The sequence below is a fragment of the Microtus oregoni genome, unplaced genomic scaffold (assembly GCF_018167655.1).
Source record: "Microtus oregoni isolate MIOR12 unplaced genomic scaffold, Mior012 000015F_ref0000493, whole genome shotgun sequence".
NCBI lineage: Eukaryota > Metazoa > Chordata > Mammalia > Rodentia > Cricetidae > Microtus > Microtus oregoni.
The window spans coordinates 31223306-31240554 of NW_024543074.1; the positions used below are offsets into that span (position 1 = coordinate 31223306).

The 17249-nt window shown below is 44.1% G+C and overlaps 1 protein-coding gene across 1 annotated transcript in view; it reads right to left on the reverse strand.

Moving 5' to 3' along the window:
* Myh8 (myosin heavy chain 8) overlaps window positions 1-16351 on the reverse strand; it is a 30180-nt gene extending 13829 nt beyond the window's left edge. The window contains exons 1-20 of the mRNA XM_041664493.1: window positions 16142-16351; window positions 15195-15338; window positions 14956-15112; window positions 11823-11850; window positions 11617-11725; window positions 11432-11524; window positions 11236-11299; window positions 10557-10655; window positions 10324-10427; window positions 10029-10167; window positions 8616-8734; window positions 8382-8531; window positions 6746-6916; window positions 5312-5621; window positions 5138-5205; window positions 3314-3401; window positions 3114-3231; window positions 2690-2813; window positions 2456-2592; window positions 641-896 (exon numbers count right to left, since the gene is read on the reverse strand). Of these exons, the coding sequence (XP_041520427.1) occupies window positions 641-896; window positions 2456-2592; window positions 2690-2813; window positions 3114-3231; window positions 3314-3401; window positions 5138-5205; window positions 5312-5621; window positions 6746-6916; window positions 8382-8531; window positions 8616-8734; window positions 10029-10167; window positions 10324-10427; window positions 10557-10655; window positions 11236-11299; window positions 11432-11524; window positions 11617-11725; window positions 11823-11850; window positions 14956-15112; window positions 15195-15338; window positions 16142-16351 (2688 nt within the window). The remainder of the gene's footprint in view (window positions 1-640; window positions 897-2455; window positions 2593-2689; window positions 2814-3113; window positions 3232-3313; window positions 3402-5137; window positions 5206-5311; window positions 5622-6745; window positions 6917-8381; window positions 8532-8615; window positions 8735-10028; window positions 10168-10323; window positions 10428-10556; window positions 10656-11235; window positions 11300-11431; window positions 11525-11616; window positions 11726-11822; window positions 11851-14955; window positions 15113-15194; window positions 15339-16141) is intronic.
* Between the last annotated feature and the right edge of the window lie 898 nt (window positions 16352-17249).

Sequence of the window (17249 nt, forward strand, 5' to 3'; positions counted from 1 at the left end):
GGATTTCTTATTTCTATCCTGGCAGATTTTTTGTTGTTTTGTTTGCTTGCTTTGCTTTCTTGTGTTGTGCTAAGGACTAAACCCAGAATTTTCAGCAGATGGCAAAAATGTTGTATCAGTGAGCTGTGTTTCTAATCCTTTTTCACTTTTTATTGAGACAAACTCTTACTCTGTTGCTGAGGCTGACTTTGAACTTATTTTATAGCCTACACAGGCCCTGACTTGGGATCCTCCTGACTTGGCCTCTGGAGTAGCTGTCATTAAAGGCCTGTACAGGTAGGCTCAGCTCAGAATTCTGTCTTTAAGGCTGGGACAAGGCAGCTAAAGCCAAAGAGGTAAAATATGTGAGTAAGATTTAGGGATGCAGCTTTAAACTGCTTGCTTAAAAGTTGTTCAATTTTGTGATGTTACTGAATCTTCCCTTTCCCTTGTGTAATGTGGAAGAAATTGTAACTTTCCTTCTCAACACAATATTGAAAGGTAAGCAAGGTACTAACAAAATAAAGCCATTATTGTTCCCCCCCCCCAAAAAAAGATTTTTTTCCTCAAGTAAAGTCCCATGTTGTAAGTGATAGTCTCCGGAAGGCCAGGCAGGTCCCAAGAGCATGATCATGTGACGGGTTCACCTCAGACCACTCACCGATTGAACCTGGAGTTGCAGGTCATTTTTCTCTTTGAGGAGAGTGACCATCTTTTCCTCCAGCTCCTTCCTCTTTGCCTCTGACTTGGCGAGCTCCTCTTTGGTTTTCTCGAACTCTTCCTTCATGTTGGCCATCTCCTTCTCGGTCTCCGCGCTCTTCAGCAGGGGTTTGATCTTGAAGAAGAGCTTCATCCAGGGCCAGTGCTTCACATTCATGAAGGCGCGGACGTTGTACTGGATGCAGAAGATGGACTCTCTGGAATGTGGGAGAAGGTGGTGTAATTGTTCCATTAGCAGCAATGTGATTGACATTTCTTGCAGACAACAGGCTTTTCCTGTGCCGACACATGTACATTCTCACAATCAGAGTTAGTCCGTAGTCCTCAGTGTCGGCTACTTTGCTAATATGAGCGTGATTCATAAGGAGCAATTGAGTGTGCTCAGCCCCTGGTGAGCTGCCAAAGACAGCCTGAGTCTGGAGGGCACAGACTGTACTGTCTGAGAGACCCCTGCCACAGAGAGAGCTCACTCATATGAGAGTAGTGGCTAGGAGGGCATATTGTAATAGGATTGTGCTGTCCTGCTGCTGCCGCACAGCTACGGGCTGCCAGCCGAGGATTTGCCTCCTCTCAAGTTCAGCCACTCTTTTCTTCAAATCTTCCCTCTTTCCGTCACCTCTGGGTTAGTCACACTTCCCTTCTTAGTGTCTCCAGATAACATACTGGCTTTTCTAAATTCTTAGAGTGACATAGTCCTGTCAGTTCAGTTGTATCAGTGAGCTGTGTTTTTTTTTTTTTTTTTTTTTTTTTCAAGGATTAAGCTCCAAAATTGTTCCATTTAAATAAAAAGTTGAAGTAGTAATATTGGTACAGGATTTCAAAATGGTAGCAATGGGTCGGCAAGGTTTGGCTGGCTTATAGGAACATGTAGACATCTTTTTTTTTTTTTTTTTTTTTTTTGGTTTTTCGAGACGGGGTTTCTCTGTGGTTTTGGAGCCTGTCCTGGAACTAGCTCTTGTAGACCAGGCTGGTCTCGAACTCGCAGAGATCTGCCTGCCTCTGCCTCCCGAGTGCTGGGATTAAAGGCGTGCGCCACCACCATCCGGCCTTACATATAGGCATCTTTAAGTTGATTAGCATGCAGGTTTTATTTCTATTAGCTCAGTTTCTAGGAATTCTGACTCTGAGAAGGCAGATACCATGGCACAAGCTGTGATAAAGATGTAATGCTAACCAAAAAATACAACTGAACAGAATGAGCAAAATGTGGGCCTGGCTAGTAGCTAGAGCAATGTGCAAAAATATTGTGTAAATAAATTGTTTGAAGATAATTTGGGAAAGAAGAAACGAACTTGTGACTAGGTAGATATAAATGGTGGACAATGGCTGCACAGACAAGAGAATAGGAGGTGAACGAGCTGTCTAGCATGACCGGGAAAGGGTGTGTGGTTAGACATGAAAGCTATGATAGAACATCTTTGCTATGATATTCTGTCGTGAAAGATATAACAGAATAGAAGACCCTGACAGCCAAGCCAAGCAGCTTGGATTTGGCATGGGATCCCACGGGGAGCTGGGAACAGAGACGAGGGTGATGAAAACTGCTTGCTGCGGAGTGTTTTTGTGCGTGAGCTGGATGGGGAGTGGGGCAGGAGAGAAGTTCAGGGAAGCCGAGCCTGAAGGCCGACACTAAAGTTTGCATGTTATAGTGGTGAAAGCTCATGCTAATTGAAGAATGAAAGGCTCAGTGCACGGGGAAGGCTGATGGAGAGTCCGCAGGGACCCCTGTGATCCCACTGCTGCTCCTAGCTGTTACCTCCTCAGCAGCATCTTCTGATACTCGACTCTCATTAGGTATCCCCTACAGACCGCTTGCGTTCTTGTTATTATCTGGGCCAGCTTTTCATCTCTCATTTCTTCCAGGAGACCCAGGAGGCCAGCTTTGAAGAAAACCTGGAGAAGCAGAAAGTCACGAGTCATCCCCGCACTTCAGCAGGCACAGGAAGGGCTGCAGGTACATGGGTCAGGAGTACAGGAGTCGCGGCCATACCTTGGTATGTCCAAATTTATACTGGGTGTGGTCGATATCAATAGAGCCCAGGAGCTTCTCCGAGGCCTTCTTGCTGTCGATGAACTGTCCCTCTGGTATGGCACTTGCGTTTAAAACTTTGTATCTGTTTCATCAAACACAGAAGGAATGGTCAGAAAGGGGCTATCGCTTGCCCAGTGGCCACCAGAAAAAAAATTTATCTGTTTAAATCCCAAAACAAAAAGGGAAGTAGAGATCTAATGGTTCTCGAAGATCAAGATGTGACCCAGCCTGCTATTCTATCCTCTATCACAGGACTGAATTGTTTGACTTTTCATTTGTATAACGATGCTAAGTAGGAAACACGAATTGTAATGAGCAAAGCACAGCAACTCGGACGATAAATATTCATAGCCTTCAGCATCTTCCAGCCAAGGGGACCGACCTCTGTTTGAAGTCCCCATACAGGATCCTGCTGGGGAAGCCCTTCCGGCAGATGCGGATGCCTTCCAGCACACCGTTACACCTCAGCTGGTGCAGGACCAGTTCATGCTCCATGGCCCCTGCAAATAGAGAAAGGAGTTAAGTCCCGGATGCTGAACTTTCAGACGGAGCCTAGTTTGTTATCAGTGTTCCGTGTCTTACCGGGGGTTTTAGTTTCATTGGGGATGATGCACCGCACAAAGTGAGGATGTGTGCTTCTCAGGTTGGTCATCAGTTTGTTTAAGTTTTCCTAGAAAGTGAGACAGAAGGGTCTTGAGAAAGTTGTGTTTTGAGTTTCTTTATTTCTCTTTGTGGGGGAGGTAAAAATTACCCAGCACACTCTTGGCTACTGGACATTGGTGTATGAGGCTTTAGTTGCTGTTTTGGAAGGCTTCAGTATTTAAGCTGCTAAACAGCCAGAAAGCCAAAGTATTGGAAATAAATGCGGATTACCAAGGTATCCATTGTAACACCGAGGTCCAGACAGCAAAGCCAGTTGCCTTCATAAACAGGCAGAATTCTCAGCCAGCACCAGAAAACAAAGACTACAGGCTCTCTAGGGAGTCAGCTGATGCTGTGCCCTTCCATGTCTCCCTGGGCCTCATCTGAAAATGGTGAAGTTGATCTCTGTGGCCTCTTTTGTTTTCCAGCACTCGTGATGTTCACCGTAGCTAGCAATTCTCAGTGAAAACCTGGGTTAGCAGTCGCGCCAACCTGTGCTCTTCCTTCCTTCCTTCCTTCCTTCCTTCCTTCCTTCTTTCCTTCCTTCCTTCCTTCCTTCCCTCCTTCCCTTTTTTTTAAAAAATCATTCACAGCATCTTCTAATTTCTTGTTTTGTTGTTTGGAGAGTATAGACATGTGAGGTGATATAATTTTGTGTGGGTGGATCTTGGGTGCCTGAAAACATTTTCCATCTAAAGTCCACGGGGGAGGGGTTATTCTGAGAATGAAATAATTGATTATGACAGAGAATGTTTCCCTTATCCATAGAGAACACACATGTCTCTCACTTACGCTTTTTTCGCATCCCAGTCACTAGAAAATCAAAACAAACAACCTGGATAGCTAAGCCCGAAAAGACCTTTCCAGACAAGTTGACAAAGCAACCATCTGTCTCGCTGGATAATACAGATCAGAGTGAGATGGGAAAAGAATAGGAACAAATTTCCTTGGTAGGTCACACCTGCATTTTAGTTCAAAGCAATGAGGCATGAAAATCCTCACAGGCAGTCCCCAGAGTAGACATCTTACATGCTCCTCTCAAGAAGAGCCTTGCTGCAGAAGAATTATGGAAATGTTCATGGACGTAATGAAAAAGCTACACTATTTTGTAAATAGAAGTCTTATTCTTTTGTAGTTAACCATCCATTCAGGTCACTAGACTTGGTTTCAGGTGGCTTTCATCTTTTCTAAAGATGTCCAATCCATCTCAGGGTGAAAGGTGTTTTGGTGAGAGAATCTTCTAAAGAATGTATCTCTTGTTCATTTTCAAAGGAAATTTGAACCCTGGCAAGGTGGCACATGAGTCTGAGGTAACAAGTTCACAAATTCAAGGTCAGCCTGGCCTACGTGGGAAGATCCTATCCCAAAGAAAACAAAGGGAAACTCAAGAACATCCTCAAATGATGCTGTCAGTGAGACAGGAATGCAGCCATCACAGGGATAACATTGAGGGTCAGAAGTGCTTTCTTTAAAAGCATCCTCATTATTGGCATTTAACGTGTGTGTGTGTGTGTGTGTGTGTGTGTGTGTGTGTGTGTGTGTACCCAAGAAGTTCTAAGGACATGTGGACATTCTTGAATGCTTCAGATAATTGTAATAAGGAATAAAGAATAAAGCACCCATCCCTACCCAAGTATGGCTTTAGATCTATCCTGATGAGAGTGAATATCTAAAGTGATTCCCATCACCATGCCATTCCCTGCTGATTTATTTTAAAACCTATACTTACAATCCACAGAAACTGAATATATTTTTATACTTTACCCTGAAGAGAGCTGACACGGTTTGGAAAGAAGAACCCTTCTTCTTAGCCCCTTTTTTCGCACCAGCATCTGAGATGAAGAAAAAAACCATCAATAGAATAGACTCCCAGAGGCCAGAGCAGCGTAGGAACATTCTAGGGGAATAGTTTGATTAGATGAGGGACATAGAAAGTACCTGCTTCAGCGCTGGCATAGGTGGAGAAGAGGCTGGCCAGAGTTTTCATGGCTGACTTCTGGTACAATCCCACCACGGTGTCGTTCAAAGGGTCCTTGTTCTTGTCCAACCAACCAGTGATGTTGTAGTCCACAGTACCCGCATAGTGAACGAGGGAGAAGTGGGCTTCAGCCTTGCCTTTGGCTGGCTTGGGCTTCTGGAAGTTGTTGGACTTGCCCAGGTGCTGGTCATACAGTTTGTTCTTGAAGGAGGTGTCTGTTGCCTTGGGGAACATGCACTCCTCTTCCAGGATGGAGAAGATGCCCAGGGGCTGGATTCAGAAAAGGAGACCTATGTCAACCTCACTCTTCTCAATGGATGCAGACATGGTGGCTGCCATTTGATTTATAAGCACCACCAATTAATTCTAAATGCAGAGTAAGTCAGGCTTCGTGCTCAAATGTCCCTTTGTTGTTCCTAGAATGACCTTCCCACTAAATCATCTCTCATTCAATCTGTAGCATTAGGGTCAGTTAAAAGAACAGCTGGATACAAATCCCAAGGAATTTGTAGGTAATTTGTTAAATGCTTTTTATTATCATACTTCCCCCCTGTTAAATGAATAAATTTGTTGTCAACATTTTATTTTGCTTAAAAAAGGATGTACTGGTACTGGGAAACTAGCTCAGTGGGTAAGAGTGCTTGCTGTATAAGAGCCCACATAAAAGCTAGGCGTGGCTGTGTATCTACCTGTAGCCCCATTGCTGTAGGGAAAGTAGAAGGTCACCAGCCTAGTAGAGGCCTGGTCACAAGAGACTGCAGCAGAATGTGATAAAATAAGATACCTAGCATCCTTCTCTGGTATCCACATGTGCACAGATGTACCTGCACGTGTTTGAGTGTGTACATACACATACACGCGCACACACACACACGCGCACGCACACACACTTCTGTCTGAGAATAATATTTGACTCCATGTACAGTAAGAAAAAACAGTATAAATAACCCAAATACTACTTAAGATATTTTAGATGTTTAGTCTCCTTAAATATAGATTATTAAGGAGTACAAGCAATTTGACCTCTTGGTTTCTGGTGTGCTGACTGTATTGTCTCTGCATCAGTTTTTATTTAGGAAAGCATTTATTACTGTGAATGACTTCCCGAACTATGATGGAGGCAGATGAGAGCTAGCAAGAGCGGTTCTAGTGAAGCCGATGGTCACACATGGAGTGGTCACAGCTGCCTTTACCCTGGATATGACTCAGGATTAGGACCTAATGGGGGAGGAGCTAAATGAAGCTATCCCCTTCTTCATGTAGAAGTTGTGAAGAGGAAGTGATTTCTAAATAGTGCTCTTCCAGTTTGTTTGGATCTCAGGCGACAGTAATGCTTCGCAGGACATCTGAGAGTCATCCTCACAGACAGACCCTTCCATCACAGCTATACGAACCTTCTCGATGAGCTCGATGCAGGCGGCCAGGTCCATCCCGAAGTCGATGAACTCCCACTCGATGCCTTCCTTCTTGTACTCCTCCTGCTCCAGCACGAACATGTGGTGGTTGAAGAACTGCTGCAGCTTCTCGTTGGTGAAGTTGATGCACAGCTGCTCCAGGCTGTTGAACTACACAGAGAAGTAGAGATTTCCCAGGTTAAGTGCTTATTCATGGGAGCAAAATCTGTTAATGGAAATATTCCTTATGGGAAATAATCTGAACAGAATGATGAGGTTAAACTTAAGTATTTACGCTAATTGCCGTTGGTTCAACATTCCCAGGGATAAATACCTTTCTCATGAAGGCTGGACATTCTTTTAGGTTCTCAGATATCAATTACACTACAATTTTCCTTCTTTCCTTCTTTCCTTCCTTCCTTCCTTCCTTCCTCCCTCCCTCCCTCCCTCCCTTCCTTCTTTCATTCAATTCTTCCTTCTTTCCATTCTTCCTTCCTCTACTCCCTCTCTTCTTCCCTTCTTTCCTGCCTTTCTTTTATCTTCCCTTCTTTTTTGAGACAGAGTCTCACTAAGTAACTCTGGCTGTCCTTCAGCTCACTCTATAAATCTGGCTGACCTGGAACTCACAGAGATCTATCTGTTTCTGCCTCCCAAGTACTGAGTTTGCAGGTGCGCACCAGCATGCCTGGAGAACCAACCTTCCACATTTTATTCATCATCTGTCTGTCTGTCTGTCTGCCTAATATACTACAGTTCTAAAAGAATCTACTTTCTTTTCACCTGTGAAAATGCAAAGACAAGAATGTTTATCAAGGTACAAGCATGGCCCTGTGCTTTATGATTCTGATGCAAAAGAGAATGGGAAAGTGATTTATTAGAAAAGCTTGCTAGCAGAGGTAGAACTCTCTATTCTCTATTTCTAGGAGTGGTTAACACTCTTATCTTTGGCTGTCATGTTATTAAAGAAAACTTATGTTAAGACATTTAGTTGATGTGTAAAATGGAATGGACGGTTTGGTTTCTTTTCTGTTGACATCAGGTAACCCCCTTGTCTGATCTATGAAAGCAGAGATCTGGTGCGGAGTAGTAGTGGAAGATCTGAGGGTCTTTGCAACCATTTACTCTCTCTTTACCCAGGATAAAGCTGAAGCCTGGACTTGAAATAGTTTATATGATGTTAACCTGGAAGACAAGAGGCCAGCACCTATGGCTGGGCTCCTGCCTCTGAGCTTTCTCCCTTCCATGCCCAGGAATCAGTGTAAGATGCCTTGATAAGTACCAATTGCTTCAGACAGATTCTATCTTGGCTTTGTGTTACATGCCTGTGGAATCTTTAGCACATTTGATTTTCATTGTATCTGCAATTTCTGTTGTAATAATAATAGTAACATTTACTTCTCTTCAGTGAAGGTTTAATGAAGCAACATTTTGAAGTCCCTAGAGTAATATCAAAAATATACTGACTTTTCAATAAATTTAGTTATTATTGTTATTATTTTTCTATTATCTCTTAGATATTTTGGGGCAAACTCTTAGTGTTGAAGCAAACAATATGAATAATATAAATGATTATCACTTAGTACATCAAAATTCCAAATTGTGTCCCTCAGTTTTTATTAATGTGAAGATAACTTACATCAAAGATCTCAAAGCCAGCGATGTCCAAGACCCCAATGAAGTACTGTCTGGGCTGCTTGGTGTCCAGCTGCTGGTTGATGCGGGTGACCATCCACAGGAACATCTTCTCATAGACGGCTTTAGCCAGGGCGCCCACTGCATTGTACACCTTTGTAGATACAGTGATAATTGTTAGCGTTATTAAGCCGTGCCATGTAGACCTTGGTGTGCTTCACAGAGGGCATGCATTTACCTGCTGCACCGTCTGGCCTTTGGTGACGTACTCATTGCCGACCTTGACCCTGGGGTAGCACAGGGCTTTGAGCAGGTCAGCAGAGTTCAGGTTCTGGAGATAGGCAGCCTTGTCAGCCACTGTGGTGACACAAACCAAGAAATGTTTAACATTTATCCTCATCCCTTTGTCTTTCTCCTATTTAATTACTCTGCTACTTAGATTAAAAAAAAACTTTAAATAATTTCAGATAAAGTCAAGTAAGATTCTTTATTATGTATATTAAGGCGCCTGGTTGCCATTGAATGGTTGATCAAAGTGACTTGTTGCAAGTAGGATTTGAGAACATTTTCATTAGCCATAAACATGTAAACAATGCTTATTGTGACTCTCTGTGACATGGTCCCTCCCTGTAAGACTTCAGGTATTGCCGGAAGAGTGAGATAAACATGACACTCACTGTTAGGGAAAGGAAAGAGGCCGAGTACATGGACTCTTAGGCAGCTTTTACCTCTCTCCATTTAACCTGACTAGACCAAAGGTACTTACTTCTTTTTTTTTTTAATAAGTTCGCACTTTTTATTTATTTATTTTTATTGTGTATACAACATTCTGCCTCCATGTATGCCCACACGCTAGAAGAGGGCGCCAGATCTCATTACAGATGGTTGTGAGCCACCATGTGGGTGCTCTTCCAGAGGTACTTACTTCTTTATCTGAAATAGTGGGGGTTAATTAAACTGAGTGATCCTCTCTAAAAATATACGTAATGCTATGTGTTGTTCTCAAAGGAAAAGTCGGGAGAAAATCGAGGGAGAAGGAAAGAAGGAGAGGGAGAAGAATGTCAGGCTAGGTTGGTTGGGGAAGGTTTGGGGGCAGGGGAATAACTGGGTGGCGGTTCCTATGTACTGAATGCTTTTTCATATGTGGAGCACATGATTTTTCTTTGTTCGTTTCCTTTGTATCTTCCTTGCTTTCTGGCCTGGAGGGATTTACATGTAGACAGCACCTACATACATACAGATGTGCCGAGGAGCACCCTTCACCTCTCACCCTCTGCAAAGATTGTCGACTCCTAGCTCCTAGGCTTTCCTGCCTAATGCTAAAACAATATGTAAATCTGTTGTGTATTCCTACCTACCTTTGTCAAGACAAAGCAGGGATATTACTCCACCTCATTCTGTCTCCATTTCCCCCGCCCTCAGTTGAGCTTCTATGTGGCTGTTGGGGTTTGGGATAGCTTATTTGAATCAGCAGTGATGATGAGGTGATGGAGAATGAGAAATGAGGTGGATGAGGAAGGCATGTGTATAAACAAATGTGCACTCTTCTTCAGAAATGCAGTCACAAGGAGACATGAGTTTAGGGTGGACGTCCAAGTGTTTCTATTCAAAAATTCTGCTATTCCAACCCAGTTAGACGGTCTTTGGGTACCTTCAGTGCCATCTGGCTCAGCTTGCTCCTCACGCTGCTTCTGCTTGAACTTCATGTTCCCATAATGCATCACGGCCCCTGTGAGTTTATAGATGGAGACTTTCTCTTCGGATGAGAAACCCAGAATGTCAATGGCACTCTACCAGGAAAGATGAAAGGGCAGAGGTTAGGGTGGAAGACATTATTTATGAGAATTTATAATATACACTAAGACAAGCACACCTATGTAGAGTTTGCTGCTGCCATTCCCATACATAACTGGCTTTAAAAAATGTTTGTATATGTTATGACTTACATCTGTGGCCATCAACTCTTCTTGGTCATCAATGCTGGGCACTGTGATCTCCCCCTGACTGACAAAGGCGTAGTCATATGGGTTGGTGGTGATCAGGAGCATTTCTGGGTACACAGAATGAAGGGTATATTTAAAAAAAAAATTTCTGCCTCCTTCCCACCTCCCATTTATGTTTTAACATGAGAAATTGGTAATAGAAACTTTAACTTCCATCCACAAATTTAAATTCTCACCAATTAGTTCTGGTTTCTTATTGGACGTGATCTGATAGAAAATGTGGTAGCTCCTCTCAGCTTTTAGCTGGAAAGTGACTCTAGACTTCTCCAGAAGATCTGGAAAGAAAGATATTGAACTAGAAAAACGATCTATTCTTTCGACATACTGTAAACTTTAGTCTCCAGAACTGAAGATGCTCCATTTGGCTCCAGTGAGGTTTTGTCATGATTCTCATTCTGCGGTTGCATATTAGAACCGAAACGTACATGACAGCTGACATGCACCTTTCCATGTAGGTGTGGCCACTGAAGTACACGTCCCTGGGACAAGTTTTAAATGGGAATTCATGATCTCTGTGTGTTAGCTGACCTCTAGTGTCCCCGGATCACCTTACACCATCTGTGGTGAAAGTCTACCTTGGAGAGATAGATTTACCAAACCACAGCCCACCCATAGGTAACCATGGGGGTAGAAATTAGAGTTGATCTCGAGGTTTGGAAGTTTTCTGAAAGATGAGAGGGTACCACCAGCCTGAGATTGAGGTACGGGGTACAGAGAGTGAACTGTGAGGGAGTCTGACAATAGCTCACAGACAACTATGGTGGTAGACTCTTTGCATAGAAAGTGTTGCAGAACGCCCCTGCAACCAAATTGGCTTGCTTCCCCAGTTAGATTTTTCAGCAGGCTGTTACTCACATGTTTCAATATCCGCTGATGCCAGTTTCCCGGTGGTACCAAAGTGGATTCTAATAAATTTGCCCTGGAAAAGATAACGATGTTTTTAGTACTAAACATTGAAGCACACAGAGATAAGCACCTGAAATATTTTGATACGATGACCATAGCAAGTAAAGACAGAAAGGGCCGGTCCCTTTGTGACCAAGAAACTTACGAAGCGAGAAGAATTATCATTCCTCACGGTCTTGGCATTCCCAAAGGCCTCCAGAAGGGGATTGGCGCTGATGATCTGATCTTCCAGAGTCCCCTGCAAGGGAAAGATCAATCCTTGTATCTGGAGATCCAGACTTCTAGGCACCCCAGCAGAGTCTGGATCTTTGTTCTAGCTACCAAACCCACCTGCATTTTGCCAGGCTCCTCCTTCTTCTTCTCCCCAGTGACTGCAATGGTGGCAAAGTACTGGATGACACGCTTTGTGTTCACAGTCTTCCCGGCCCCGGATTCTCCACTGTCAAACACAAGGGAATGGAGATCAGAACTGTGGCACATGCCTGCGATGGTTGAGACAGACACTGCCTATCAGAAAGAAGAAGAAAGTCACGTACGTGATCAGGATAGACTGATTCTCGCGATCTGTGGAGGGAATAAAGACCACCAGTCAAAACAAAACAAAGCAAAAAGCTATGCGTATTCAACATAAAGCAATGAAGTCAGGTGAACCCAGACTTGATCCCTTCAAAGATGGCTCCTGTGACTTCAACTTTGGGTGTAGTAGAGTAAAATTCGTGAAAATGAGAGGCAAGGAATCATCTATTTCTTTTTTCCCATTATATTATTTTTTTTGGTAAAACACATATAACATGAAATCTACCACCTTTTCATTTTTGAATGTGTCTGTGTGTGAACACGCGTGTGTACATATGTACATGCATGTGCACCTGTGTGTGTGTATACACACAGGGTCCCTACACTGATGTGAGGAGCCTTCCTCGGTCGCCCTGCACTTCATCCCCTGAGGCAGGATCTCTCGGTTAGACCTAAACCTCACAGGTACAGCTAGTCTAGCTAGCCGGCTTGTTTGGGGGATCCCCACCCACGAGTCCCCAACACTGTGATTACAAGCAGGCCCGGGTCCAGGCTGCGTTTGCTTGGGTGCTAGGGATCCATAATCTGTTCCTCAGACTTATGTGGCAAGCACTCTCGTCATAGAGCTGTGAAGCCGGTTAGATTCACACCATCTTAAGTATGTAGTTGTGTGGTATTACGTTCCCTCTGCAGCCATCACAGTCCCTTCCACTTCCAGACCTCTTTTCATCTTGTAGAACCCGCCCTCTGTAGCCATGGCATAGTGGGTCTCCTGTTCGTCCCAGTCCTCAGGAGCTGGCAACCCCTCCTCAGCTCTCTGTTGACAAATGTGACTACTCTCTAGCCCTCATGCAAGCAGAATCACACAGGGTTTGTCTTGGTGGCTTTTTGGCTTAACACATCCTCAGGGTTTGTGTTGTGGCACTGTTGGAACTGACTCTTTTAAAAGAATAGTAATATTCCATCCCATGAATATCCCACCCTTGGCTTAACTGCCCCTCTGCTGGCGGTGTGTGGGTACCTTGCATATTTTCGCTGTTGTAAACGATGCTACCATGACTATGGCCTACCAAGTGCTCTCCGAGTGCCTGCTTCAGGTCTTCTGGCTATCTTCCCAGAAGTGGGGACCATGGATCAGACCCCAATTATAGTTCAGTTGCTTGAGAACCATGTCACTGTGTTCTGTAACACTTGTGCCATTTTACACCCCACAACAGGGGCGGCCTCCTCATTTCTCCACCTCCTTTCTCATACCTCCTATTTTCTTTTTTAAAATCATTGCCATCTAAATGTGTGTGTGGGTTATACTTTATTACTATTTTTAAATGATGTTATTAGACAATGTAAGCACACTTGAGAACAGAGACTATGATGATAAGACCCTGGGGTGGCCCATCTTATAGAGGAATAGTCATTAGTATTCGGCCAGTCTCATATCCTCTCTCATTTATTCCAACCTCACTGGATTAGTCTAAAGAAACCTCAGGCACCGGGTGATTTTTGTTGTGAGGAATATGAGTCACGGGACTGTGAGGTCATTAGGAACATCAGACGCTGCTTAGGTGAAGTCTTCTGCTTACTAGACATGAAGGCTGAGACTCAGAGAGGAGGAAATGGCTTTTTAAATATGAATTGCAGACCTAGCTAAGGCTGCAGATAATCAGGCCTTTTGGCTTCCGGGAGACATTTGCTCAACGTCTTGTTCTCTGTCCAGCCTTTGATGTCACTCATTTGACTTCTGGTGATGCCAAATAAGAAATGGTCCGAAGTGATACGTGTTTGCTTTTATTTATTTTTCTTTTCCTTTTAATATTATAGATGTTTGTCTATATATTAATAATATATTTGTATCACTTTTCTAGTCCATTAACTCTGGAATTCTGTATTGATAGTGTGGATTTTTGAGAATTCTAAGTTTAAAAGTATTTTCAGAAAAATCAATATAAGTCTAGATGTTATTTAGATGTATATACAAACTTAGACTTTAAAATATCTTAGGCTTCTATTCAAGGGAATGGGTTTGGAATTTGATTAATAAGAGGCGTTTTCCCCTAGTATGAATAAAATCGTGGACAATCAGATGCACCTAGTGGGAGAACAGACAAGAAAACAATCTCCTGGTCTTTCAGGTGATGTTCAAATAACATTAAGCAGGCCAGTGCCATGCTTCTGCATCGTTTTGTATGAAAAGCATGTTTGGAAGCCTGGGTGACTTTAGATTTAGGGTGGCCCCAAAGCCTGGAGAGTCCTTTGAAGGGGTTGGCATACATCGCAGCACTGAGAATTGAAGCCTCTGACGGGAGCCTGTCCTGGGTAACTTTGCGGGAGGTGGCTAGTTTCTGTGGACTACCAGAATACTGCTTCTGGGCACGGAATCCTGGGGAAAGTTCCAGTTTGCCACAGGGGTCCCTGGTGTGTCACATTCTCCTCTTTCCCATTTTAAAAGACAATTTACAAACAAATGCGGCAAAAGTAACAGGGAAAAAAATGTCCCCTGGCCACCAAAAACTCCACAGAAGAACAGGAAATGGGGGGGGAATTAAGGCTATATCCAGAGGCAGCACATTTGGTGAGGGAAGACAAAAGTTTTCAGTGCTGTTCTGGGGCCCATCATGAGTATTTTGGTAAGGTGGGACTCACGGACTCTGAAAGGAGAACGTTTCAACGTCAGTGGGAGAAATTCTATAGGTCCATCTGTATCCACATTCCATCCAATTCCCTCTCTCAGTCCCCAAGGTTGGCAACATCCATAGAAGAATTCAGAGTTCTCTGGATACGGCTGAGAGCTCTTTCCTTGGACTGCTTGAGGAGGTAATCCCACCCCCACCCCCAGATCTATTTGTACTTTTGTATCCAAACCAGAAAAAAAAAATGAGAGGTAACTAATCTGTTTTCAGAGACCTGCTCTTGGCTTCCTCTGAGCTTGTGTTTGCTAGCCCTGTTGGCTTGGGCAGGTCAGTGAATTCCGGAGTGTCACTGTTCCCATCCTAAAGTGGAGATGACTGCCAGAAAGAGTCAATGTCATGGCTGTGTTGTTCTTTGGAAATGGCAAGTCCCATGGGGCAGCGGTGTCTTATAATAAGACTGGGGTGAGTTCTGTTTGTCCGTCCCAATTGTGTGCGCACAATTCCTATAAACAGATGCCTCACTCACCCGTCAGCATGAACTGGTAGGCGTTGTCAGAGATGGAGAAGATGTGGGGCGGGGCCTCCTGGCGCTTTTTGCCTCGGTAGGCCGCCACCACCTCGGGATTGTACACCGGCAGCCACTTGTAGGGGTTGACGGTGACACAGAAGAGGCCCGAGTAGGTCTGGGAAAGAAATGAGAAAATTCAATATAGTGCCTCTGGCTTTGTTTTAAAAAGAAATAAATGATCTAACAAGGGTTCTCACGTAGATCATCCAGGCCGCATAACGCTCTTTGAGGTTGTACAGCACTCCGGGCTCATGGAGGTGGGTCATCATGGCCATGTCCTCGATCTTGTCATATTTGGGCGGATTCATCGGGAAGACTTGATCCTCCTTGACGGTGAGAGTCTGGCGAGAAAGCAGGCCAGTTTGAGATAGGGTTTACGTCTGCTTGTTTGATTTGGTTATAAAACTGCAATGGAATATACTTTCCATTACATAATGATTCGGTGCCTTTTAAAGCCATGAACATATTAGTTTTTAGGTCCGATGCCAAGAAAGACAGTTTCTTGTGATAATGTAGGAGTTGCTATTTTTTGTGAGCGTATTTTAATTGTACAAATTCAGAAGGTTTAGCATGCTTGCTTTTCATACCCTCGTGCAGCCTGGGTTGATGGAATCCACCCATCCCTCCATGATCCAGCTACCATTACTTCCCGGGTTGTATAGGCAGGGGAAATGAAATCAGTACATGGTAGAGAGGTGCCAAGACCCCTGGTGACTGCAGCGCTACCCACGTTCTAAACATTTTTCCTTCCCTTTTACACTCATTTCACCAGGCCAAGCATTTTTAATTTTTTCATCCCACTCATTACAAGAAACTTCTTTAAATGTATCAATATTTTATGGAACTAAGTAGGTAACTCAGGAATTTTTGTGACAGAAGGGGGTGGTTTTATTTTTTTCAGACTTGGAGATTTAGACCTGGAAGTAGGGGACTGAAGGGAGATCGTAGAGGCCATAATGGGCTGGTTCCCGAGGGAGCTTGGGAAGGGGGAGATCCTGTAGGCTGAATTCCTTTAGCTCCCAGATCTTAGGACCACACACTAGGAGGAGGATCCCAGGGTGGCTGTGGGCTCAAGCAGCCCTAGCAAGGGAGACCTCGACTCTGGATTGAGCCAGAAAAATGAGGTCAGAGCATTCTCACTTACTGCTCCACTTTCGGTCTTGACCGTCACTTTCCCTCCTTCCCTGCTTTGTATGGTGCTTTTCACGTAAGATTCCTTGGGCTCCGCCACAAAGACAGATGTTTTCGCATCAAAAGGCTTGTTCTGGGCCTCAATCCGCTCCTTCTCCGATTTTCGAAGGTATGGAGCAGCTTCGCCAAAAATAGCCATCTCGGCATCCGAACCCCCACTCATGGCTGCTATTAATTCAGCCGAGGTATCTGCCTTGAGGAACAAGGGGGAGAGAGAAATAAAAAGCAGAGATCAAACGGATGGGTGAGGATTTGAAGTGCTGTCTTCGGCACAGGCTGAGACCCTCTCTTCAGTTTGGCATCTTGTCCCACACTCTAACATGGTGTGAAGGGCTAGTTAGGAGTGAAAAGGTAATGTGAGGACCCAATTTTAGGACTTGGCAGGTAGCCTTTCCAGAATCTTGACTCCCAGGAGTAGGTACCTACATCTTCAATTGCCACAGAAACCTTTCCCCCTGCTTTCCCCCTCTGAACTATAACGATCTCTGTGGTTAAAGCTGTTGAGGGATTGTTTTACAGCAACTGTCTTGCTTAATCCCCTTGTCTCCTGCAGAATGTCTGCATCTGCCGCAAGCCAGGACAGCCACCTAGTTAGGAAGGAAGCCTTACTTTGTGCAAATGGAAGACGGTATTTTCACAGCTATCAGAGACACTTTCTGATCTTTCAGATGATCACTGTTGCTCAAAACCAAATCATAGTTTTCCTATTGTTGGCATTTGCTGTTAGATCTCTCGATGGACTGTTAGAACTTCCTACCCAACTCCTGTTCTGGGTTTTCATCCTGCAGCTTGGGAGCAGGAGACTTAGCACTGCCCTGTCCCCCAAATCTCTTTTGACAGGAGAGATTTCAGCTTTCAGTTTAACTGATTTAATCACAGAGACACGAGTGCTTCTGTGCGGGGACTTTTCTTCCCATGAAAATGCCATGGGGTTCTTTTCTTTCTGCCATTAAGAGTTTGCTGCATGCACAACAGCTATTGATTTAGGATTGACCAGCGAGCTCTCTGCTGCAGAGGACTTTAAACTGGTGGACTTTTTGCTTTGCTCTCAGGTAGTAACT